Source organism: Phyllostomus discolor, chromosome 3, assembly GCF_004126475.2.
Source record: "Phyllostomus discolor isolate MPI-MPIP mPhyDis1 chromosome 3, mPhyDis1.pri.v3, whole genome shotgun sequence".
Classification (NCBI taxonomy): Eukaryota; Metazoa; Chordata; class Mammalia; order Chiroptera; family Phyllostomidae; genus Phyllostomus; species Phyllostomus discolor.
This window is the reverse complement of record NC_040905.2, coordinates 127,119,105-127,145,785: the sequence shown is the minus strand read 5'-3', so window position 1 is coordinate 127,145,785 and position 26,681 is coordinate 127,119,105. Positions and strand designations below refer to the sequence as shown.

General features: G+C 38.2%; 1 protein-coding gene across 2 annotated transcripts; it reads right to left on the bottom strand.

The window, feature by feature from the left end:
• Positions 1-685: 685 nt before the first annotated feature.
• Positions 686-26,010, bottom strand: LOC114507062 (acyl-coenzyme A synthetase ACSM4, mitochondrial). 2 transcript variants are annotated; one of them, XM_028525062.2, is made up of 14 exons: positions 25,796-25,999; positions 20,599-20,850; positions 18,457-18,667; positions 16,129-16,336; positions 10,720-10,863; positions 9,793-9,949; positions 7,973-8,052; positions 6,420-6,543; positions 5,670-5,750; positions 5,439-5,540; positions 4,609-4,736; positions 4,417-4,516; positions 2,234-2,353; positions 686-1,090 (listed from the first exon to the last, which is right to left on the bottom strand). In XM_028525062.2, the coding sequence occupies exons 2-14, from the start codon at positions 20,797-20,799 to the stop codon at positions 1,004-1,006; spliced, it is 1,743 nt and encodes a 580-aa protein (XP_028380863.1). In that variant the 5' UTR covers positions 20,800-20,850; positions 25,796-25,999; the 3' UTR covers positions 686-1,003. The 2 variants fall into 2 exon arrangements, with proteins under 2 accessions (XP_028380863.1, XP_035877307.1); XM_036021414.1 differs by lacking the exons at positions 2,234-2,353; positions 4,417-4,516; positions 4,609-4,736 and having other exon boundaries at positions 25,796-26,010.
• Positions 26,011-26,681: the final 671 nt, after the last annotated feature.

Sequence of the window (26,681 nt, the reverse complement as noted above, 5' to 3'; positions counted from 1 at the left end):
TTTGGTATGGCAAAATATTGAGCTTCTTTTTAATAGTTCCTGGTATTTTTAGAAAAAAATCAAAATAAATATTCCATAAAGATTGGTGTCCTGTACTTTTCTTTCTTTCTGTCTCTTAGTAAATCTCTTGCACTATAATAAGTAGATATATCTTAAAAGATGTTTCTATGCCAAATTATATATCAATAAAAGTCATATTGTACTAAATAGTAAAGATACAAAAAAATTATTAATTGCTCTTGAATAATTACTTTTAGTTCATCCAAGTTTCAGATATTTTATAGTGAATATGCTTCAAAATGAGTTATAGTAATGTAGTACTTAATTATATTTACTGGTTTCTGAATTATATATATTTCTCATTTTAACATTAATATTTTAACCCATCTTAAAGAATTAGTAATAATAGCCCTGGCTGGGGTGACTGAGTGGATTGCGTGCCAACCTATGAACCAAAAGGGTCGCCATTTCTATTCTCAGTCAGGGCACATGCCTGGGTTGCAGGCCAGGTCCCCAGTAAGGGGGTGCACGAGAGGCAACCACACATTGATATTTCTCTCCTCTTTCTCTCTCCCTTCCTCCTCCCTTCCCCTCTAAAATTAAAAAAAAAATAAAATAAAATGTTTTAAAACATGAATTAGTAATATATAAACATATTAAGCAGAATTCTGTTTTGAACATTTCTAGTAGAATATTTCTGATCTTTATTTTGAATTAATCAGGCACAAAACAAATTCATTGTCCACTGTTTTTACAAGCAATCATTTGACCCTTGCAATTTTAAACCCTACAAGACAATCATTGCCTTTGTCAGTTTAGTCATTATAACAATTATCTTCCCAAGTATTTTTATTATTTTTTTTTATTTTTTTTGACTAACTACAAAACACAAAATCAGTTGAGTTTTCAACCAGGAAAAATCTGAAACATTTTAAGAGTTGTCAGGAAACAGACTAAAAGAAAGTAACTCCATAAGTTCTTCATGACTCAGTTTCCTATTAGGCTATGTTCTTCCCCATTCATGATCTCTCAGAATGTTGCGTTTGATTTTCCCAGTGATTGTCTTTGGGAGGTTTTCAACAAATTCCACCTAATTAACAAAAACATATTATGAGACACTTGATTCATTTTGACTTATTCCACTGTCAGTACAATAGGGGAAAGCAGTCATAAAACCCTGTCATTAGTTTTACTTAGAGTTATGGGGATTGTCTAAGCCTAAGCTGATTGAATTTGGGAGGCACCAGAAACTTGTTTGTATAGTAAAGATGACAATGGTGCTTCATTATGTTTTTTTTAAGTGACCATTCACTCATGCTTTTCTAAAAGAATGTAATCTTTTACTCCATTGCTTTCTTCCAGTTCAGACTAGACCTAGGCCTCTATTGCCCCAGGCAAATAGAAGCCACATCTAAATGCACAGAGTAATAGTTAATTCTAGGGTTTTGAGCTCTCTTTTAAAAGCTGAGTTCTGAAGGTCCTGCAGGAGATTTAGAGGTAATTTTAAGTACACACTATTTTCTCCTTGTGCTTTGCTTTGACTTATACTCCCTTGAGATAAGACTTAACTATATTTTAGAATATCCTTACACTTTTCTGAAAATCAGCTGGTCACTGAGTGAATTTAATGGAGAAAATGTAACTAGTTCATAGGTTGATATTGACTATCTGTTCACTGAAATGATGCCAGTTGAAATGGTGATTTCATCATTATCAACCAGTAGGATTCTAGGACTGCAAGGACATTAACAGTGCCATCTCTGTGTATAGAGTTATTCTTAAATCCCGTTTTGAAGCATGTTCCAGGAAAGATATCACAGTTTGGATATTTTGTCCTGAGCCTTAAATTTGGTCACGTGAAACTTAAAGGCCTGCACTTTGAAGTTATAAGCACATTATGGCCTAAGAGTACTATGGTAGATGAATCATGTACTGTCTTTAAAAACAGTTTGCCACCATTATTTTTCTCAGGTGGTCTGATTTAGTCCTGTGAGGCCTCTTAGTAGTTACTCAGTTTTGCAGAGTTGATCAAAACTTCTAGTTTATCAAGCATTTGTAATATCCTAATATAAAATATTTTAAAGCAAAATTCGTATGGCTAAACAAGTTGAAATATGTAATCTGTATAGAATGAGCCACCCTAAATTCAAAAGCTAGTAAAATCTATATATTGTACTTACTAGCTTAGACCCTGGTTTGGTCACATACACTTATTTTTGGGCAAAATACTTGCCTTTCTTGGATATTTGTAAGGTGCAGTTGATTTTTTCACATGATTCTGAAGTTCAAGAGTTAATTTCTCTGGGTTGGATGATTTAAAGGGTGCAGATAAGACAACAAAAGCTTTCACTACCTATAAGAGAAGAGTGAACTTATATTAATGCATTTGTTTTTCAGACACATTAAGAGTTGGGAACCAATGCTGAACACAGGTACTCATGATTTGTTAATAACTTAAATGATGAATGCAAATGACCAGTGATCATCTCTGAATCTCTGAACAAAACTTGGGTGGGTACAAGTGAGATTTTGAGATCTAATTTGCAGATGGTGGCTTGTAAGTGTGAGGAGTGTAGTGGTTCAATAAAGCTGAAGGTTGAGTTTTATTTATATGTTGCATATATATTTAACATTTCAGTCTGACTCATCCTTTTTATTACACAGGCTGTCCTTGGCTTGCAGATGACCACTTACTCCATCAAACTTGTACTGTTAGGAGCATGTAATAGGGTGACAAATGGAGGTGCTAGAGAATGTGTGGTTTGAAAAGGGCTTGGGGAGGCCTAAAGGAGGATTGTGTATGATGGGAGATGGAATCTCAGGAAAGATTGATGTACCTTTGAAAGGTCTTTCTTTTTTCTTTTTAATCTTCACCTAAGGATATGTTTATTGATTTGACAGAGAGAGAGAAAAGAAACATCTTGCCTGATATTTTTTGCTTCTCTTTGTAATGCTATTTAAAACCCATTAGTTAGATAATTCCTGAGGTTAGCAAGTATAGTTTAAATTATTCATATGTTGATTTTGTGTTTACTTTTGATGTTCAGCTGAAATCAGTTATATTGAAAAGGTGGTGGCAGGAGAAAAGTATTTTGGAGAATGGACTCTATTAAACAGGGAAGTAGTACAGAACATTTGAGTGTGGGATCCATGGGGTCACTGCAGAGGGTCACTGGTGCATGAGAGGCGGGGGGAGAGAGATGTGGGAAGATACTGATAGGCAATTGTTTTTGAAAATTTTCCACTTGCTGAGTCTGTAGGGACTTCCATGAGGAAAGGGATCTTTTCCCTCCATGCTATATAGCTTCCTCCTAGAGCTAAAGTATTGCTCTCATTCCCCAAATTTCTTCCTTTTTTTTAAAGATAGTTTTTTTAATCTCAGTTTTCTTTTACACTATTTTTTAAAGATTTTATTTATTTATTTTTAGAGAGGGAAGGGAGAGAGAAAGAGAAAGAGAGAGAAACATCAATGTGCAGTTGCTGGGGGCCCTGGCCTGCAACCCAGGCACGTGCCTGTACTGGGAATCCAACCTGCGACACTTTGGTTCGCAGCCCGCGCTCAATCGACTGCGCTACGCCAGCCAGGGCTCATTCCCCAAATTTCATTTCATCAGTCCTGAGGAGGCTTATGGGACTTGTTTGGCAACATGGTCAGTCTCCTGTTTGCATTGTTTCTGTGAGAAAATGTATTCTTAGTTCATGGCAATAGTACATACAGTAATACCTGCAGCTTTTGTTTATGCAGTATATGTTATCTTTTTTTTTTTCTTTTGTAACAGTACCCTGACTTTCCTGTGGAGGATTACCCTAAGTTCTTCCTGGCAGAATTGACATTGACTCCTACTTCCAATGACCAGCATATGATCCAGTTCTGGCCAGTCAGCATATAGCATTCCCCAGATCACATTGGTTAGAGATGTGATCCAAGATAGGCAAATGCTATTCTGGGAATTGCTTGAAACTTGGAAAGAAAGCTGTCTCTCTGAGGTTGTGAAGCTTGCACATCTGGAGTTGGTTGCTGTGAAGTAGGAATAACCTTCCAAATGGAGAGAACATAACAGAAGAGCTAGTAAATGGAGACTAAGTTTTGCCAACTTTGAGTGAACCCTTGAATGTAGCTGTACCTGTAGACCTCACTAATGGGTGAAATGATACATTCCTTTTTTTTGTAAACTTAAGTCAGTTTGAGTTGAATTTTTGTCACTTGCCACCAAAACAATCATAGTACATCTCCTTTGGGATACTATGTTTTTTACATAATTCGTGTGTAAAGTTGATTGCCAGTGTACATTTTTGCCACATGTATGCTTCATAATAAGAATTACATAATTACTCTTGATTCACTCTTCAGAGTGGCCACATGGACAGAACTTGAAAATATAAAATGGCTACTTTAATTAGTGACATTCAAGCTACCTCTCCTCTGATTGGGTCTGGACTGCTGACAACAGCCGATTCAACAACTGCTGGGTGCTCAATCAGTGCACTCTCAACTTCAAATGGCCCAATACGGTAACTAGAAGAAAAGAGGGATTAGATCACTACACCACCAAGTCAGAAATCTCTTCTGGCAAGCTGTTACTTTCTAACAGTGGTTAATGTACAAACCCAGAGGATATGATGACATCATCAGCTCTGCCAACAAACCAGAAATACCCATCGCTGTCCATCACACCTCTGTCTCCGGTCACATAAAAATTCCCTCTTATTGTTGCTGTAGTTTTATCTGGGTTGTCCTAGAAATCAAAAGATGACATTGGGAATTAATTTGACCTGAATGTAAAAAGGGGTATGGCCTTTGCTGGGTGGTTTGGTTGGAGTGTCATCCATATACCAAAAGTTTATGGGTTTGATTCCCAGTCAGGGCACATACCAAGGTGGGTTTGATCCCTGGTCAGGGTGCATATGGGAGGGAAGCAACCAATTGATGTTTCTCACATCAATGTTTCTCCCTTCCTCTCTCTCTCTCTCAAAAAAAAAATCAATAAATATATCCTCAGGTGAGGATTTTTAAAAAAGGAAAGAGGTATGGCACCCATAAAGTGACTACTAGTACACTGCACATTCTATTTCTAAAAGAAATTGATTTTTTTAAAAAGGTAATTCATAGTACAGAAGACAAAAGACCTGAGAGTATAATAAAAAGTAAATCTTTCACTTTTAGTGCCCTATATAACACCATCTCCCCAGGAGCCTGCTCATGTGTGAGGACAACCACTGCAACCTGTTTCTAACATAGAATTTAATCTTTACAAAACTCTTAGGAGATAGAAGATATTATCCCTTTTTTACAGTTGAGGAGATAAACTTGGATGTTGTGACTTGCCCAAGGTTACAGAGCAAAACATGATGGGTATGAAATTTGGACCCAAATCTGTGTGGCTTCCTATACCACTTTTTTCATTAAAGTATAAATAGCACATTCGACATTCTTGTACCACATATTCTGAGAAGAAACAGAAGGGCCGTGTAGACTGTAGTCTGAGGGCAATTTCTCCTTCTTTTCCAGGTGGTAGGATGTTGCCATTTTCATCTATAACCTAATATGAAAGAATCAATGCAGGTTCCTTAAGTTTTCACAAAATGAAAATGGGTTATGAATAGTTATAAAATGAATAGCAGAAAACTATATAAAGCATTCTTTATTGAGCCAGGCATATGTTACCCACCTGGACATTGTAGGGTGGTACTCCCTTCCCCATCGAGCCTGGTTTAATTTCTTGTCCTTTCTGATTGGCACAGATTATTCCCTATTGGGAGGGCAGGTTTAACATAAATATATAAACATTTATATTCAATAGCAACTTATATTATGACAATGAAACTTGGGATTCAGTTTTGACCAATTTTCTCAGTATGTAAGCTCATATGCTCATATTCTGAAATATTTTAGACCAGTGGTTCTCAAACTTGAATGTTTATCAGAATAACCTTGTTAAAATAGATTACTGGGCCCTATCCCAGAGTTTCTAACTCAGTAGGCCTGGGGAGGGAGGTTCTGAAAATCTGTATCCCTACCAAATTCTCACAGGCTGCTAATACTGCTGGCTTGAGACCCACAGTTTGAAGATCACTCTTGTAGGCCAAGGGTGCCATTAAGTGCACCTTGGAATACATTCCTTACTGGGGCTCTCTGGGGTCCTTCCCAGTGTAATGGAAAGATGAGCTGCACAATTCTGAACCTCTCCAATCCCAAACCTCTCTCTGTAACTCCTCCTTTGTGGGGAGGAAACAGAAAGACTAAGGAATAGTCATAATTCCCCTCCAGCAAAACCTAATTAGGTAATTCAGAGGTTTTGGTAACCACTGGCAAGGAAAAGTATCCTGAGAAGCTCCCTAAAAATTTAGAGCATGATGGAGACACTTGGGGGGCTCAGTTGACAGTCCTGGGGTTAAAAGGCTTTGCCCATTAAACATACCACTTCCGTCTGTCCATAGCCCTCGTACAGTTCCAGCCCAGTCTGCCCCTTCCACTGTTCCCGCACCTCTGGGTTGAGCGGCTCCCCTCCTGTCAAGCAGTGCCGCAGCTTCTTGAATTTATATCTTGAGAGACAGAGTTGTGTGGGTCTTTAGGGGAGAAATCTGAGTAGCTTTCATTACAAGATAATTGGGATGTTGCAGCAACAAGCAAATGAGCTAGGAGAGGAAAGTCTCAGGAGGGCTACTTAAGAAATACTTGTTGAGCATGCCCAATCTTGTCAGACATTGTTCCCGGCATGCTAGTGATTAAAACAGAGTTTTCTGACAGAGCTTACATTTTAGCAGGTTATTAAAAAGGAGAAAAGGTAGGAGAAAATGATGATAATGATATTAAGCACTTACAAGTGGTATTTTAATAGCTAACGTTAGTTGAGCATTTACTATGTTGTAAGGGCTTTAGGAGCATTCTCATAATTCTCACTTTCCTCACTTTACAGGTGAGGAAACTGAAGCTGAGAGAAGTTAAAGAACTTCTGCAAGGCCTCACAGTAAAGGGCTGAGCTGGATACTCTGTGCTGTGTGTACATTTAACACTTGTGAGGTGCCTCACCAAGCATTCTGCTTACACTGAATTCTCACCATAACCCCATGAGGTGCTCTTAATCCTCTATGGATGGAATTCAGGGAAGCTTATCAAGGTCATCATGAGTGTCCAAAGTCACACTGTTAGTAAGTAGCAGAGTCTTGCATTTTTGACTTTGGAGCTTGAGTTTTTAACCACAGGCCTCAGGTGAGAAAGGTTGGTACAGCCTTACTCTGATACAGTAAGGTCCTAACTGGATCAGAGGGTGTGGTAGGGCATGAATACTGCCTATTCAAAATAGCCTTTGAGTAGCCCTTGAATTACTCTTGAAATGCAACCAGGGTGCTCACATTTGAGGGCTACAAAGGAATTGACACTGACTAGGATGAGAGAAGATTCATAGCTGCTTTATTCTGTCTCTCACAGTGCTCTCCCTGTTGGGTCTCCACACTTTGGGGGAACAGAGAGTGGGTGAGCCTGCATTCACTATTTAAACTGCTTCTTCTTTCTCTCATGTATTCAGTGTATATGACTCAAAATACATTGCAACTCCACTGGATATTCAGGTGACTTAGCCAAATTGAGTAGAATCTTCAAATGATAAGATTTCATTAGTTTCTCTTCAAGGCAGTATAAATGCATTATGCTTGTTTTTTGTGGAGTGGGAGATGGTAGGAGTTGTGGGACTATAGGACTCAGGTTTTCCCTGGAAAATGTTCAGAGGCTATCTCTGTTATTCTTAAACTGGGGAGCAATTTTGCTTCCTTCCCCACCCCTGGAGACTTTAGGAAATATCTGGAGACATTTTTGATCATCACACCTGGTGGAGAGGGAGGTGCTACTGGCATCTAATAGGTATATTGCTGCTCAGCATCATACAATGCACAGGATGGCCCCCCAGGGCACAGAATTATTTGCTCCCAGTATAGCTTTTGTTTATAGTTCAAATGAAGATTTCTGCTCATGTACCTCTTTAGGTCTTTTTGCACAAGCATCCGGTACACAGTGGGAGCACTGCACAGGATTGTGATGGGGTAAGTGGTAAGCGTCTGTGTAATAGAAAGACACAGGTGTCAAAAGTAGCTCATTAAAGGCCATGACTAGAGCTGATGTCTACAACCCCAGATTCTCTTTTATTTTAACATGTACCCATCTCATAGGGATAAGAAAGCAAATACTTATTAGTTGTCATCCATGACTGTTTGCCTATTGGGAATTTTCAATATATTAGAAGGAATATGTATATGTTACAGTATTAGGCATACACAGTCAAAATTAACAAAAAGTGAATTGTTGAATTTGAGAGCTACCCTAAAGTTTCAACTAGCTTATTCTACTTTGGGGCTGCAAATGACCTATCATGGTGGAATTTTGAAGTACTGACTACTGGATAGTACTGACTCTAGATCTATATATGCTACTCTACCAAAACCTTTCAAACACTGTTTCTATAAAAAATTTTAGTCCTTTTGAGTAGATTGATGAAATGCATAAATAAGGCACTTTTCAGGCCTTTTATTAATTAAGATTTGCAGGACTCATACTTCTAACTCTTTAAAATCAAAGGCATCTTAAATCTGGAGAAATAATGTTTTAGAGCTCTTTTTCTAGACAGATTCTACTATATTACATAATGAATCAACAGTTGTGTTAAATTTAAGCATATGAGAGATCATTCTAAGACTACATGTCTAGGTTGTCTGGATTATCATAGGCCAAGTTAACTCTTGATCTGTAAACAAGCATTTCTACTGTGTGTACTTGCTCCCTAGATTCCAACTATTTTCAATTAGTGTAGTGTCTATAACTAAGAATAGTGTGAATCCATAAACATTTTATAGTAATTAAAATATGCATTATGTTTATAAAATTGTATTCTTATTTTAATATATATTATACTAAATAAGATTAATAATATAAGAATATATCATTACATTTATATATTAATTGATATTAACAATATAATGTTAATATCTCTTACCTAATGTAATAGTAAATTCAATATTAAGAGGTACCTTAAAATAAAAAAATTAAGTATAAAATATTACATATTTTATAAAAGGATACTTATTTTACAAATGTACATTTTGAAGCTACAGTGTTAACTCATCTACTTTAGGGAACTTTGTAAGCCTGATGTAGAGATTCCAGTTCTTATGTTACCTGACATTTCTATTAAGATGTCAAGCTATCTTGTCAGGCCACTTAGCAAAATAACAGGATAAGGATAGCTTTTATGGACAGACAAGGTAGTATTTATTTAATGATATGTATTTTGTTAAACTTAATTGATGTTGCATGGTTGAAAATAATTGGGCTGAATCCCGTTTTTCTAAAAGCTAAAGAAATTGGAGCCATTTGATATCTAGCTGTCTTTGGCTGAGAAGGGGGAACATGCTTGGTTTCAAGAATAATGTTGAGTTCTGAGAATTAACAGAGCTTCTCATGGGGAGAATGAGCTGCTCTGGCAGAAAGGTGAATCCACCTTCAGTTTCCTCCACACAGGGTTTCAGATTTACCAGATATTGTCTTGTTTCACTAATCGGATTTGTTTAGACTGGAGACTTCTAATTTGTTATTTAGAATTAGATTCCTCAGTCGGTACAGATATAGCGACATTAGCAAATCCTTAACAATTTGAAGCAGAGGTACATTCAAAAGCCCTGAAGAATCTAGGTCTTAAAAAGGGATGATTTCCATAAGTCCAAGAAGTCCTTTGTTCTAAGGATTCATCTCTCTGTGGTTTGTGGGGAAACAAGGGAGAAATGTAGCCAGAAGTTATGACTTACATCTAGGAAGGTATTAGTGTCAAACTGGGCCATCTGATGCACAAAGACACAGGCTCCATGAAGCCAGGAAGAAAACACACTGCCAATGGCGGCCTTGACCCAGCCAGTGTCGGACATGTTCCATATGATATCTGATGACTTCAGATCTAGCCAATACCTAAATGATATGGAGGAAGCAACAGACAGACAAAAACAAAACAAAACAAAACAAAACATAACACCCAGGAAAGCAATCAAACTGGTGCCTTTGAGGACTGGCTGGAACCTCAATGGCTATAGAACAGGGTCAAAGGAAGCCTCAAGGCAGCATGAGTGACTCTATTTCCAACTTTTGTTAGAAAACTTTTTCAAAATCCTAGGTAGTCTGAGAGTGGAGTGGGAGGCTGGATTTGGCATAATTTTCTGAGTTTGTCCATTGATGCAACAAATATTTATTCAGCAAATATTATATGCTAGGCACTGTTCTACCTAGGATAGTGAGCAACATAGACCAGATCCATTCTCTTATTTTAGGGAGCTAGATAGTGAATAAGAACATAATAAAGTGAATTAATATGTAAATTGATGTTGTAATTTTAAATAGTGATAACTGCTATGAGGAAAATAAAACAAGGTAATATGATAGTTTGGGGATATCCAGGAAGACCTTTCAGGGTACGTGAATCTACCTGGTAGTGAAGAGAAGGAGCCAGACATGCTCTTGTGGGGATTTATTCAAGGTTGATTCCTAAGTTCTTGCTTGATCAGTTAGTGAGCTTGTGCCATGTGCTGTGCTAAGGCTGGGTGAGGACATCAAGAGTTTTGTTTTCTAGATGTTGCATGGGAGATGTCTGGTAGTGATGCAAGTAGAGGCGTCATTTAGATGGCTAGATACAGATGTTAACAGCTGAGGAAAGAATTTAGCCAAAACACAGTTTTGTTCCCTACCTTCCACAGAGGGTATACCCAATTCCAAGGCTGCTCTGAGAGTGCTGGGCCATCTTAGGAGAACCTGTGGTCCCACTGGTGAAATAAATGGCCATCGGCTCTTGACTTTCTGTCTCCACACAGGTGTGCTCTGCAGAGGCAGACCTATAAAATATGGATCGCCAAATGGGGGCTGAAGATGGTAGATCAGTTCAACTGGTGTTTCTTTTGTTCTGCTGCTTATGCCCTCTTGACACCAAAGATAGTTATGAGAACAGAACCTAATCCAAAGCCTCCCTAAGAGGAATTTCCTCATGAAATCTTAGAGGGACTTTGCACATCAGTACTAAGGCTTAACAGCTCACCTCTCTTCTCTCTTTCTCTCAAAAGATTTTTATTTATTTATTTTTTAGAGAGAGGGAAAAGGCAGGAGAAAGAGAGGAAGAAAAACATCAGTGTGAGAGAGAAACGGCATTGCCTCTCATATACACCCTGACTGGAGACAGCACCCACAACCCAGACTTATGCCCTGACCAGGAATCAAACTGATGACCTTTCACTTTGTGGGATGATGCCCAACCAACCTAGCCACACTAGTCAGGACTCACCTCTCTCTTTTTAGGGTGTATCTCCTCATAGGCCAAAGGGATAGCTGAGATCACTTTCAATTAAAAAAAGAGGTATATTTTACTTATTTAAACATTTTTTCTAAGTGCCTTTTTAATCTATGAATTTTTTAAAATCGGTTTTGCCCTGGCTGGCATAGCTCAGTGGATTGAGCGTGGGCTGTGAACCAAAGTGTCGCAGGTTTGATTCCCAGTCAGGGTACATTTCTGGGTTGCAGGCCATGACCCCAGCAACCACACATTAATGTTTCTCTCTCTCTCTCTCTTTCTCCCTCCCTTCCCTCTCTAAAAGTAAATAAAATTAAATCTTTAAAAAAATCAGTTTTGAATCTTTGTAAATTATTATTACATTTCAGGAGCTTTTATGATTTAAAGGAAGATCTTTTGGCATTTGAATCAATCTTTTTAATACTTTTTATTTAGTATCTTCAATATCACTGGCAGACACAGTTAGTTGCTTACCAAATAGCATCCCTTCCTTCTTCCTTGCATCAGTAAACTTCTAATTTTGTTCAGGTGTCTTGTAGCCATGTGCTTCAGGTGAGGAAACTTCCCTATACAGCTCTGGGAGGTTGGGAGTGGGAGGTCAAAAGTTAATTTTCATTAATCTAAGCCAATCTGGTTTATGGATGGCCACATGATGCACTTACGGTCAGCGAGAATGGGAAATATTTCCTTGTTCTAAAAAGAGTCAGGAGGGAAGGATGTTGCCTTCCTCTATCCCATCCATTTTGTTCTCTGGATTTTAGATATTGTTGTGAAAGTGTATGGTGTCTGGAACTACCCAGCCATACTAGGATCATGAGAGGAATTAGCAGACACACCTAAGGTGGCATGGTAGAAAGATGAGTGACTGGATTCTTGCTTCATCAAGCCACTATATTAACCAACTCTCATTCTACCTCTGTACTTCTTATTTGTGGTATAATAAAATTTTTGTATTGCTTAAGCCACTTTTGCTTGTGTCTCCTATTGCTAAATTCAAGAGCATTCTGACTGTTAGCACTGTGTAACACTGTCTGCATAGAGACCTCCAACAATTCCTTCCATCCTTGTACAAGCATGTCCTCTGTTCTTAAAAACTGGGCTGGCTTTATGAGTTGGTTGGACCAGTAGAGTGTGGCAGAAGTTCTGTGACTCTTCAGCCTAGGCTTCAAGAGTTGTTTTTTTTTTTTTTTTTTCCCCCGCTTTCACTGAGAGGAACACATAGCAGTTACATAAAATGTTCAGACTGTCCTGCTAGAGATAGAGGCCATGTACAGGAGAAGTGAGGTACTGCAGCCAACACCAAAGCCTCACACTTGTGAGTGAACACACTTGGGTCCTCCATTCCCAGCCAAGCAGATGTGGAACAGAGACAAATTGCCTCTGTCAAGGCCTGCACAAACTTCTAACCCACAGAGTCATGAGCAAATAAAATGATTGTTGTTTTACACCACTAAGTTTTGGGATGTTTTGTTACTCAGTGGATAACTGATAAAATGCTCCCAAATTTTTGAGACTCTTATGTAATAGTTTTAATTTCCTGGGATGTAGGAAATAAGGTAAAGGACACCATTTTAGTTCATCTTGATGACAAATAAAATTATCGTTGAAACTGTAAAACAGTGAGGATTAATTATATAAACATATGCTATATTGTCAAAAGTAGTTTCATGAAATATTAATGTTGTTTTTCTTGCTAACTTGCCTCTTCCATTGTATTGATTCAATATATGAATAGAGTGAAGATAGTATGTATTAGGTGGTAGGAAAGAGAATTTCTTCACAGTGTCTGATACCTGTGAAAACAAAAAAATACCTCCTATTTGGATGCTTCTCAAACCTGTACAGAAGCCTTTAGTTATAAGGCTTTTTCATTTTTCTTTTACTAAAAGAACAGATACTACCATCTGTAAGTGACAAGATTTTGAAGCAGTGGTTCCATTATCTGACTTGTCTCTTTTTCATGGAATATTTGAGCTATGTCTTTATGGATTTTTCAGAATTGATTAAGTGTTTATGACTTCCAGAATTGTCTTTATCAACTTGAGTCTGAGACTCATATCTACCACTTGCTAGATATTTGGGTATTCACAGACCCCTTCAGTCTCAATATGTCCAACTTTGTACTCTTTCTCCAGCTAATAGTAGCCACCCACTCAGTCACCCAAGTTAAAAAGCAGCTCAACTCCTTTCTTCATCCTCAGTGTCCAAACTCTGAGTCTTGCCACTTCTTTAGTGTGCCTCCTACCCTCCACCCAATTCATCAGAGCCTGGATTTAGACCCTCATTGTTTCTGCCCTACATTAGACTCCAAGATGGTCTCCCTGATTCCAATTTGGCTCTTCTTAATTTCCTATACAGCTTTCAGAGAAATCTATTTAAAATTCAGAACTGACCTTGACATTCCTCTTCTTAAAATTCATCATGACTTTCTTTGATTGTAGTGTAAGTTAAAGATTTAGCATGTATGTGGGGTCTTTATATGAGAGGCTATATTCTGGCTTCCACTGTGACTTCATAACTGCCCATCCCATGCACACCTTAGGATGTTTTTGCTTCTGTATCTTTGCTCCCATATCTTTGCTCAAGCTATTCCAGTCCACTCAAGACCAGAATTCAAGGTTCTAGATCCACAGGGAAGGGCCATTTTTACTAGGATAGGAAGGGAGAAACATCAGTCTGGCCCATAATTTTGTCATTCTCTGCATCCTATTATAAATATTCTGAAAAGTGTCCATGGACTTCTATCCTTGGGAGGCAGAAGGAGGGTGAGAGGTCTTAAAATGAACTCCTTGAATAGAAGATTAACTCCAACAATGTGAAATTAGATCTGATTTTTGCTGTGTGTGAATTTCTGAAAGACTGGCCAACTGTTGACAATGACAGCTCTCCTTTCCTTGGTTTTTAGAGAAAGTCCATGGCACTTTTGGAATTATGATACTCCAAAGTTCTTTTGAAGTGAGGATTCTGTTTATCCTGAAAATACCCCCCCACACACATTTGTAAATTTTAATTTTAAATTCACATGAGTTCAAAGACCCTTTTCTTTTGTCAATTTTGTGGCACCTTTAAGGTTTCTTGGGGACTCAGCAGAATGTTGGAGAGTTATTTAGGATGGAGGAGCAGTCTCTGACAAGGGATGCTTGCTGCCCATGGGGTATGCAGTACAACTGGGACAGGGAGGAAAACAAAATTGCAAGCTATATGTATTCTTTTGTTAATCCTTTAAAATATTTATTTTCTATATCAATACAATACACAAATGTACATGCATATAATTTATAAATCAGTAAATATACATGTGTCAGGGGAGAATGTTAAAAATATTTTACTAATCTAGATGGATACTCAAATAATCTGGATATCACTACCTTAGGGAACCACTGCACTGCTAAAGGACTTTATTAACTTTAAAATAATAGAGGTAGTAATTATAATTACTCAGAACACTCTGTGCCAGGCATCATGCTAAGCCCTTCCCATGCGTTATCACATGTGGGTCTTTTGTACCCCATGAGGGAGATGCTGTCTTTATCGCCATTTTATGGAGAAGATACAGAGTCTCAGAGATGCTACTTGACGTATGCAAAGTTACATAGTTTATAAAAGACACAAACAGGATTCACTGGCATGACCCTTGGGAAAGAATTTTGATATTGGCTAGTAGGATTTGGTTTATATTAATTAGTAGGATAAAATTTCATCCCCACAAAGGAAATTGCTCTACTATTCAATAGGGATTTCATGTCTTTTTTCTATAAACTTCTGCAGGAGATTTTTTTTAAAACATAAGCTATTTAACAGCTATTTGAAGGATCATACCATTTAGTAACATTTTGCTTTCTTATAATTTAGGAAGCACTTTCTCACATATTAGCTGATTTTATACTGCATTACTCCTTGATATACACAGAATAATCATCCCCATTTTACATACAAAGAATACTGAGGTTAAGTGATCTGTTTTGTTGATTCATTGGGTAAATATTTTTAAAGCACCAAATTTATGGTAGAAACTGGGAGAGAGTGATCTACTAAATAAGCAGGGCCTCTGCTTTTTTGGAGCTTACAGTCTAGGACAAGGACTAGCAAACTTTTTCTGTAATGGACCAGAGAGTCAATATCATAGACTTTGTGGGCCTTGTGATCTCTGTTGCATCTACTCAACCCAGCTCTTGTAAGATGAAAGCAGCCATAGACAACATTTAAACAAATGGGTGTGACTGTGTTCCAATAAAACTTTACTCACAAAGCAGGTGCCTTGCCAGAATTGGCCCATGGGCCCTAATTTTCCAATCCCTGTGGTACAGGAGAAAACCAATAAATAAGGAACAAGTGACTGGGCATGATATTCAGATAGTGTTGAGGGCTATGAATAAAACAACAGCACACAAAGTCCAGAGTGGCTTGGAATTATGCTCTAGATGTGGTGGCCATAGACAGCCTCACTGAGGGAAAACATTCAAGCTGAAATCTGAAGGAAAGGATTAGGGAAGAGCATTCTAGGCAGAGAAACAGCAGGTACAAAGGCTCTGAGGAATAAGTGGATGGCCAGAGGGAGTAAAGGCAAGGAGAGTGGTCCACAAGTTAGAGAGAAACTATCATGCAGGGTGCTCACCACAGGCCGAGGTGGGACATAGGGCAATGGAAGCAGAGCTGCATTCCTTCCTTCTGTTCTTAAAACTTTTCATTAGGTGATACTTTTCTGGGAAGGATCCCAGATCACCCCAGAATTGCTGAGTCCATGGAGGCAAGGGTACTCTGAATTGTAGCTGTGATGTTATTTCTGCTTCTGACATGGGGCAGGGGAAATACTCACTGAAATAACTCCTGAAAGCTGAGCCACCCCTTACGGCTGTGTGGAGACACCAGGAGTTTGGTCTTCAAATCAGGACACTCTGACATGATGGACTCTACTGCTGGGGCCACCTCCTCACTGGCCACAAGGCACTTGGCCTTGGATGCTTGTAGCCGATAGAGGATGTCTTTTGCAGTCAGCTGTGTTGTTCCTGGCATGAAGACAAGCCCTAGAAAGGTGAGAGTACCCTGAGGTAGCAAAACTGTTGTTCCCAGGAGACTTTGTTTATAAAATATATTTTAAATTTCTTAGATATCATCCTTTCTTGAGAAAACAAATAAATATGTGATGATAAGGAAGTTAACTAAGAAAACACCTTAGAGGATCTCAGATTGTTCACTCAATATAAAAATATAAGATTATTTATTTTGCAAACCACTTGTTCTTATCAGCTTAGAAATTATTAGGACTGTTGGTAGATTTGTGGCACGAATGGGTTCAGTGGATAGGTAGCTGGCTTGTAGGTAAAGGAGGAGATTGTCTTCTATTGGATTGTAGACTGCATGGACTTTATAGCAAAACCAAAATATTTTGCCATATGGTACAAGCATCTCCATATTCACTCAGAAGCCTTAATAATTTTGAATTAGAAAACATTCCTCAGCTGCTTGCTTAACATCTAATTAATTGAATGGTTTTGACTATTCAGCTTGGATGTTTATTTTTAATCTTCACATTTCATAAATTGCATAAATCATGTTAAGTAGTATTAAATACATTTTTATGACAAATAAACTACCTTTAACTCCTTCCAACCCAAAATCGGTTTTACATTTGCAAATTCCTTTCTTTTTTTTAATGTAAGTCTTTTATTTTTTTTTTATTTTAATCATTGTTCAAATACAGTTTTCTCCTTTTTACTCCCAATCCAGTTCCCCCCCCAACCCCTCCCCACTTCCCTCCCATTACCAACCACCCTCCCCTTAGTTTATGACCATGTGTCCTTTAAGTTTGTTCCCGTGAACCCTTCTCACTGTCCCCTTAAATTCCCTCTACTCTCTTCTGTGGGCACTGTCAGCCTGACCTCTATTTCAGTGTCTTTGGTTATATTTTGCTTGTTTCTTTGTTTTGTTATTTAGGTTCCTGTTAAAGGTGAGATCATATGGTATTTGTCTTTCACTCTCTGGCTTATTTCGCTTAGCAAATTCCTTTCTATAGTGAATGTGAAATAATTTTATATATTGCTCTTTTGATTTAACATGGGCCATAAGAGCATTTTTAACACCATCGAGACATCCTTATAATTGTCTTTTAATGATACCCATCAAATTGAAGCATCATAATTTCAATTAGCAATAAACACAACTCCATTAAAGTTTATTCTTGGGAAAGTTATATTTATTTGATCATCTTTATATAGTTGTTTCCAATTTTTTTCTATTTTTGACCCTATTGCAATAGATATCTTTATGTTTTCTACAGAAGTATATTCTTATTTTTTTTTATTTTATGAGCATTTTTGTTGTAATTCTAGAGCAGGGTTTGGCCAACTTTTCCTGTAAGGGACCAGATAGTAAATATTTTAGGCTTTGTGGGTCATACCATCTCTGTCTCAATTAACAATCCCACTGTTTATAGAACAAAAAGAGCCATAAGCAGTGTGTAAATGAATAAGCATGATTGTATTCCAATAAAACCTTAAAACTTTATTTCAAAAATAGATAGCCAATCTGTAGGTCATGGCTTTTGCTGACCTCTGTGCCAGAGGAGAAAAGAATCCTTTGGAAATTGAGGGTACATTATAAATCACTACTTTGGGAGAAAATGTGTCAGTAAGTATATTCATCTTTTTGTCTGGGAAGAGGTGGAAGTTTTCCAACTGGGTCCACAGTCATATTTTTATAAGTTCTTGCATTCTAAAATGCCTTTTCTTCCTTTTGTATTTTCATATAAGGGAGAATCCAAATATATGCAGAGAAGTAACTGCTGCATCACCTGAATAAACACATCACTACCTAGCTTTGCAAAGAGGCATTGGTACCCATACTTGATTTTACAGAACTTAGTGCTTAAATCCCAACTGCATAGCTTTTGAGCTGTATGACTTTTGGCAAGTTACTAACCTCTCTGGACCTCAGTTTCTTCTTTTGAAAAATGAGCATCATAATACTATCTACATTTTAAGGTAGTTTTAAAATTATTATTACATCATGATTGTTCTTAATTTCAACTCTGATTTTACTGTCATTTGTAAGCATAGCTTCTAGTCAGAACTAACTAGTCAGAACCTCAACTTTTGGCTTCTCTCTGTTTCTGCCTGACTTACAAAGGTTAAATATGGACACTGACCTGTTCGCATACAAGCCACGTTGACCAGCCACCACTCGGGGATTCGGGGCAGAATGATGGCCACTCTGTCTCCTCTCTTTAGGCCACAGGGCTCGATGAGCACATTGGCAGCCTTTCGGGACAAGGTGCCCAGTTCTCCAAAGGTCCATTTCACCTCGTTCCCTTTGCCATTAACCCACCAAAGGGCTGGGTTGGCTGGTCTTTCTCCTGTCTGGCCATAGGCACATGGAAGGAGAGAAGAAGGCTTATGGTCACCAAGTAGATGGGGCATCTACCATTGTTTCCTTTCATTACCTGTGCCTATGGATTCAAGTAACAGCACCCCAGATTGTCTTTGAAGGAACTACTCTTCTCCTACTGAATGTAGTCTTGGTGAAACATAGCACCCGAGTGCTCTCCCTTCCCTGACCAGTGGGTGGGCATGTGACCCAAGTCAGGCCAATCAGATCTCTCCTGGACCTATCAGCTCTTGGTGCTTATGCATCATCCTCAGGGAGCTGGCCTAGCTTTTGTCCTTGCTGGGACTGACAGTGCCAGCTTGCAACCCTATTTTTTGAGCTCTCCCATATCTTTCCAATAAACTTCTTCCTTGCTTAAGTTAAATTTTACACCATCCAAATAACCCTAATTGATGTCTAAGGTTGATTAAGGACATTATTAGATTGACTAGGAACTTTATTAGGTTGATTAGGAACTTTTGGGTATTTATATCCAAAAGGCTGAGAGTGTGGGTTTCATAGATAACAGGGAGCAGGGTGGAGGGCCGTGGGGGTGGGAATAGGCATCAGCATGATTGCTTGATTTCTGGAGGAAATTTATCACTCATAATTTTATAAAGCAAGTGATACATGCTGCAAAGCCCCCACTGTATACATTACCTGGGTGGGGGGGATTACTCCCTATTCCTTTTGCTATCTGAAATGCTCATTTTACCTTCCCTGGTTGGAAAAGACTTCAAAGCCCAACTTCCACATCACCCTCTGTGAAGCCTTTCTTAGCCTCCTCTTTGCCCACTGACTTCTCTGTGTTCTGCAGCATCATGCTCATATTCCCAGGGACTCCACTTTACTTTCTTGTATCACCGATGCATCCTTTCCCTACAGATGTGAGCTCCATAAGGTCAGGGGTTTGCTCAGGTACCTTTGTAAGTAGCTTAACTTCTGCAAGGTCAAGTTCCTTATCTGCAACACCTGTGTGGTTATGGGATTTGATGAAATAATATAGGTCAGTATTTCTCAATCTTTAGTCATTTGAGCATCACTAACGTTTGCCAAATTTGTTTACATTTGTGCTTTGTTCTTTGTATTTTTATTTACATCAACTCACTTTTACTTGTGTACATTTACTTAAAAAAGAAAATGTGTTTAATCACCACCATATTGGAAATCACTACCACCTGCTAAAAAGAGTTTACTGTAAAATAAGTACATTGAAAACACAGTATGCAATTAAATTTTATCTACAAATTATTATATTTTACCTACTCTCTCTGTTCAAAGAGTTTAGCAAGTGTTAGAGTACTGTTAAAACTTAATGGATTGAAAGAAAGAATCTTTCTTCTAAAAGGAAGAACTGACTTGGCATTGTTTCATACCTTGTATATGTAGTACTTAACACCATTTTCTGAATCACAGGTTCTTGCAGTGTGTCTGGTAAGCACCATTAGGTAAAGTGTTCAGCTCAGTGTCTGCCATGGCATGGGGGTCAGGAAGCACAGACCTTGAACTGAGGCTACATTGCAGATACCCTGTAAGAATTGTTGCTTTGTTTTTCTCAACCTCTAATTCTCTTCTAATTACTCCAATGAAGACTATTCATAAAACCAAAGCTCAGATTACTGGGTTTTTTTTTTTTTTTTTTTTTGGATAAGCCTGTGACAAACTCAAGCAAATGAGTGGAGAGCAAAGAGCTTGGAGAAAAATGAAGGAAAAGAGGTATGACTGACTAACCATGTTGAAGGGGGTTGAGGAGGCTTTGGAGAAAGACACCCATGCATAGCTAAGCTTCAAACATATTCCCTGAGGAGAGAATAGAGCAGTCAGAAAAGAAAGGAAATCAAGAATTGAATTAAGAATGACAAGTGGACCCCAGAACAAGGAAAGGGAAAGTACACCAAGCACCTGGAAGCCAATCATTTTATACCTTTTCCTTTTGGGACCACTGGTCCAGCACATCTCCTGCAAAGTTAAAGTTCTTAGGCAATGGTCTCTCACAGCGGTTGATGGCTTCACAGTCAGCAAGATTCAGCAGCACCTGAAGCTGGTTATCTCTATGGAAATGCCGGCCAGCTGGTTTGGTGAGCCAGATGAATCTGAATGCTTGGTAGAGGGAAAAAATCTTCATGTTTCCCAAGGGGGTTTGTTGGCTAACACAGATGTGGAAGTACCACAGAGCCTGTGGGAAGAGATGGGTGGGGATGTTAGTCTCTCCCAATGCCTGTGGTGATATTGGGAAGTGGACATGAGGCTGTGTGCTCCTGGGAAGTTGAGGAATACCTGAAAAACACCCCATCGTTCTTTTGAGCTGTAGCAGATAGCCAGAGACCAGCCTCCCTGCCTCTGGGCTCTCTCTTTTCTGTCTGTGAGCAGACTAGCCTTAAAAAATCCCTACAACTATAGAATTGCCAAGCCTGTCTTCTGACTCTACCTTCTGTCCAAACAAAGAATAGACACAGTATTTGCTGCCTGGATTAACATTCAAGGCTCCCTTCTGTCTGCCTTGTACTCTGTTTGAAGTGTTTTTGCTTACTCTTCTACCTGAATTTCCTCTTCTAGTATAAGCAGCTCATTCAATTTTCATAAATGTCCATTTCCACAACTGAGATTTAGTCTGCCATTCTCCTTGTGTTTGGCTACTCTGCCTTCCTTTATTATAACTACTTAGAAATCTTGTTTTTGTCCTGGCTAAGCTTCTTTCATGTTGTAAGACTTTGGAAAAATTATTTATCCCTCCTGTACCTCAATTTCTCATCTGTAAAATGGGGAAAGTATACCTCTCTCTTAAGATTATCATGAGGCTTTATTAAGATAATGCATGTAAAATGCATACCATGTGAAAAGCACATTTAAGTTGTTAACTAATGCTATTGTTAAGATTGTTTTCATTGGTATTATTTGGCATAGTTTCATGAAACAGTCTGATAGTATAAAGCCGGAGACCTGAACTTTACTCCCAGCTCTTTTAAAACTAGCTTTGTGACACTGGCAAAGTCACTTTTCTTCAACTGTAATGTAACATTTTTTTCTAATTTTATGATTGTTTCTTCCTTTGAGTTCCCATAACATACATCAGTACTACTCATGTGACAATTGTCGATCTTGAATTGTTAATTATTGTTTTTAACATATGTGCCCTGTCCCTCTAACCTACCTAGACTGTGTGGATAGAGGCTATGTGCTGCATCCTTAGCATTGAACATGACTCACAGAGTTTCCTCAGGAATAAAAGCCATTGTTTACTAAGTGCTTGTTGTGGACCAGGCACTGCACATTCCTGAGAGCATTCTGCATTATGGCAAGCTCGTGAGTCCAGTGGTATTGTTATCTCCACTTTACAGATGGGGAGACTGAGTCCCATGTTGATTTAAGTAACTTTCTCAAGGTTATCCATCTCATGATGGCAGAGGCAAGGTTTGAACCTATATATGGTCTTTGCTTTTCAGTCTCCTTGTGTTGTCTTCTTCAATAAATGTTTCTTGGTGGAGGTATACTCCCTCAGCCTTTCACCCTGCAGTCCTACTTATCTGCCTTGCGTGGAATGGGAAAATCTGCAGGTGCAAAGGGTGTCTGAGTCTTCAGCATGGTGAGAACAAATAAAGAGAAGACCAAAGGCTGATGATTTTTCTTTTTTTGCCAAGCCATCTTTGCTGCTCTGATGACATCTAGAGAAGGGAGAAGCCCATTTGGTGCAAATCCAAGTTTTTGGCAATACTGCTGGCTTTGACCTCTGTTACATCAAGATAAAAAGAAGAAGGATAATGCCTTATCTGGGACATTTGCTGGAATTAGGGTGGAGTCATCAAGAGTAAAGAGGAGTGGGAGGAGAGGAGAGAGTCAGTAGAGGCACATGCCCATAATTTAGCACACTCCTGAAAGCGAGATCTCACCTTCCTCCTAAACATACACATTCACACACATGCATATACACATATCACAAACATCTTGCATCCACACTTGCCGCTCTTGATGACCTTTGCCAAACTGCTTAACATTTCCAAGTGTCATTTCATCTGTGCAAAGAGAGTAATAATACTTTCTTCATTAGCTCATTGTGATTTTAAGTGGGCACCTCAGCACAGTGCCTGGTACATGTCTAGGATTCCTGCACATTCAAAATCAATCCTCAAAACTCTTTAGAGCAGAATGCTTTAGTTATTCAACATACACAAAAACTAGAAAAGGCATTGGACTGCAGGCACTAACATCTTGGTGGCTTATCTTATTGTTGCCTTTTTCAGTGTCTTGTCACTGTGCTCCAGGCTTTTGGGGCTGAACTCAGGTCTCATCAGTCTGAAGTATTCTAACCCCCATCTCCATCATTTTGACCTTTCTTGGTCCCAGTTAATAATGAATTGGAAAGACTATCAAGACTTGGAGCACCTGGGACATTCTTGCTTCCTAAGGAGAATAGTGCAGGGAATACAGCAGATGGTTTCGAATACAAATCTCTCCATCTTCTACAAATTAAAAAAAAAAAGATTTTTTTGTGAATATTTCTTATTTCCCATATCTCCATGGACAAATTTTTTATCTCTTAATAAATCATCAAATTAACATACAACATATCTAAAACTAAAGTTTTACAAAAATAAGTATGCAGCCCTTTATTTTGCTTTGCAAATTCTCTGCTTATAGTTCTGTATATTACATGACTGTATTATAAAATATAGTCATATTTTTTGTTTACAAAACACTCTAGCTGTACGAACTCATTGTTTATAAAGACTTATGGATAGTCCCATTCCTACATATCCCAATTATATTTTTAAAGAATATACAAAAATGAACTTTGATATGGGAAAACTACTCTATGTGCTGTCATAAACAGTATTTTTATGTTTATTTATATATTTATAAAAGTTTATCAGTTTCCAGAACCATACACAACTGTATATTTAAAAATCCATAATGTAATAATAGAGGTTGCCAGGTCTCAGAAAACAGAGGTGTAGGGGTCAGGTACTGCAAAGAAAACAACTAGAGTATCCCAATATGTAAAAAGAAAAATATTTCACTTCTGGGAATATATCCTAAGGATCCCAAAACACCAATGCAAAACATATATATGCACCTCTATGTTCATAGCAGTGCTATTTACAATAGCCAAGATCTGGAAACAGTCTAAGTGCCCATCAGTAGAAGAGTGCATAAAAAAGCTGTGGTGCATTTACATAATGGAATACTATACAACAGTAAAATAATAAGGAACTCTTACATTTTGCAACAGTATGGATGGACATGGAGAAAATTATGCTAACTGAATTAAGCCAGTCAGTGAAAGGCAAATGCCATATTATGTCCCTTATATGTGGAATCTAATTATCGCAATAAACTAACAAAATAGAAACAAAGCATAGATACATGGAACAGACTGACAGCTGCCAGGGGAGAGGTGGAGGGAAAGAATGAAAGATGGTGAAGGGATTAACCAAAGAACCTTTATGCACAACCCAGGGACATAAAAGACGTGGGGATTGACTTAGGGAGAGGAAAGGGTGGGGCTGGGTGGAGATGAGGAAAGGGAGAAAAAGCAGGAACAACTGTAATAGCATAAACAATGAAGGAAGGAAGGGAGGAAGGAAGGAAGGAAGGAAGGAAAGGAAAGGAAAGGAAAGGAAAGGAAAGGAAAGGAAAGGAAAGGAAAGGAAAGGAAAGGAAAGGAAAGGAAAGGAAAGGAAAGGAAAGGGGAAAAGGAAAAGGGAAAGGGAAAGGGAAGGGAAAGGAAAGGAAAGGAAAGGAAAGGAAAGGAAAGGAAAGGAAAGGAAAGGAAGAAAAAAAAAGAAAGGCAAAGAAAACTAGCTTGTTGGGTTGGCAAATTATAACACATAATTTTCATGGCAATGAAATTAGTTTGGTAAATTGCTTGCTATGTAGGCCCCTGGGCTGGGCTGTGTATTGGCTAATGCACTACTTTCAAATGCACAATACTATGGTATCAAATGTTTTTGACAAAGAAGAAATTCATAATATGCTAAGTAACATTAAAATAAAGGGAAATATTATAGTATCTGTTTTACAGTTTGTATAGTCACACGTGTATGTTTCTATGTTCACTTCTAGTCTCCATAAAGAAAAACATTTTTATACTAAAAACATACTAAAATTTTATAAACTGATATAATCTGAATATATATTTAGCACTTTCTGTGTTATGTGAAATGGGTCTTGCATATGCAAACGTAATCTTTAATAATAAAATAAAAACCAAAATATCACAGAGTATAATTTTTCAATTTAACTTATATATTTTTTGCCAGTAACTTTCTTTTTTATCTCTTTGGTGTACTTTTGATTTTCTGAAAGTCCTCTTCATACAGATAGGCCTTTAAAGGAGATCACAAAACTCTCAAGAGTCATCCTTTTGCTTTAAACAGTCCTTTCCTGATTTGGGATTTTGTGGGAAGTCCATATTATTCTAAGGTTAAATCTGATGATCAGTAACCATTTTAGGTCACAAAATTATCTTAATAGAAATCTCTCTCTCTATATATATGTATATAGATAGATATAGATGATAGATATAGAGATATAGAGATAGAGATAGAGACAGAGATAGAGATAGAGATAGAGATAGATATAAAACAAAATATCTCCCAAAGATATGTGTAGAAGTAAGAGTTGAACTAGGTAATTTCTAAAGTCTTAGTGATTTCCAGATTTAATTTTAAGGGAAATCTTAATAGTGAAAAGACATTTGAACAATTGGTGTACACTCAGAACTGCATTATTTTTGTGCAAAATCTTGTTTAATTCTCTCCGCAGCCCTTTGAGGCCAGTATTTTATTTTATACATAAGGTGACTGAGGCCCTGAGAAGTGAGTAATTTACCAAAGGCCATTCATGTAGCAAGCGGCACAAATCCCAGACTGCATTTGTTGTGTCCAAAGCCAATCCAAGGAAACACTATCACAGGTTTTTGCTATATTTCTACCAATGCTCATAAAATAGAACAATGCATTTTCCTGTCAAAGGGACATCTGTCCAGGGTTGTCTTCAGTTATCCAATTATGGCAAGGCAATGTGACTCTCCTCCTACTGCTTCCCTGTAAGTTTAAATACACTCTTACAACTTCTCATTCACTAGAACCACTTCCATGTTACCACATGCATTTTTTCCTTACCAGAAAATGGTGTTATGGGTGCAGAAGGACCTTCAGCTCCTTCACAAAGACTCAGCTGTGAACCTGCCAGGAAGTTGGTTCCTTTCTTCCATTCTTTTCATAGCACCTATGCATCAGAGCCCTACATCTCTGGTGTGCAGTCAGAAGGATAATAATCCCCAGGGAGGTCTATTGTTTCTCTGGACAACCTGTGGTTAAAGGGACAGCAACTTATAAGGCACAGCTCTAGGGGGTAGTGTAGAGGAAATGCAGGAGCAACCTCCTCTCATGATTCAGTGCCCAACAATGGCTAAGCCTCAGCACATTAGTGGATTATTGTTGTCCATGGAGTTGATATCAAGGTTCATACTGCTCATGTGGCCTGTTATCAGAGCCTCCTTGACAAGATTAAAAAATAGCCCAGGACATTGGCAGGCTTGGTTATGATGGCAAAACTGGATCTGGCCTGGCAGATTTGTTAAAAGAATCATATCTGAATTCTCAATTTACTGAGTAGAGGAGAATAAAAGAAATCCTCTGAACTCCTGGCTTTTAATAAGCACTGACTGTGTGCCAGCCACTATTAGGTGTCTGTACTGAACTTTATTTTATTTGGTTATTACTTTGTGACAATGTTGCTGACTGGTTTGAACATAAACTTTCCCTGACTGTGCCCTTGTGAATGTCAGTTTTTGGTGACAGGAATTGAGTTTCATGAAGTCTGTGCCCAACTATGGCTTGCTGGTGACAGTGATGGGGACAGTGGTCAGACAGTGGCAAGGTTTGTCTGTCTGTTTGTTTGTTTCTTTACTTATTGAGAGAGAGGAAGAGTGGGAGAAAGAGAGGGAGAGAAACATCACTGTGTGGTTGCCTCTCATGTACCCCTCATCGGGGCCTGGCCCACAAC

Excerpts from the sequence above, each read along its gene's own strand:
- LOC114507062 (XM_028525062.2), bottom strand. The coding sequence starts at position 20,799 with ATGAAGATTTTTTCCCTCTACCAAGCATTCAGATTCATCTGGCTCACC. Across the intron at positions 9,950-10,719 it reads GGGTATACCCTCTGTGGAAG|GTATTGGCTAGATCTGAAGT; the intron begins GTAGGGAACAAA and ends CATATCATTTAG. Across the intron at positions 1,091-2,233 it reads CTTACAAATATCCAAGAAAG|GTGGAATTTGTTGAAAACCT; the intron begins GCAAGTATTTTG and ends TTTGTTAATTAG.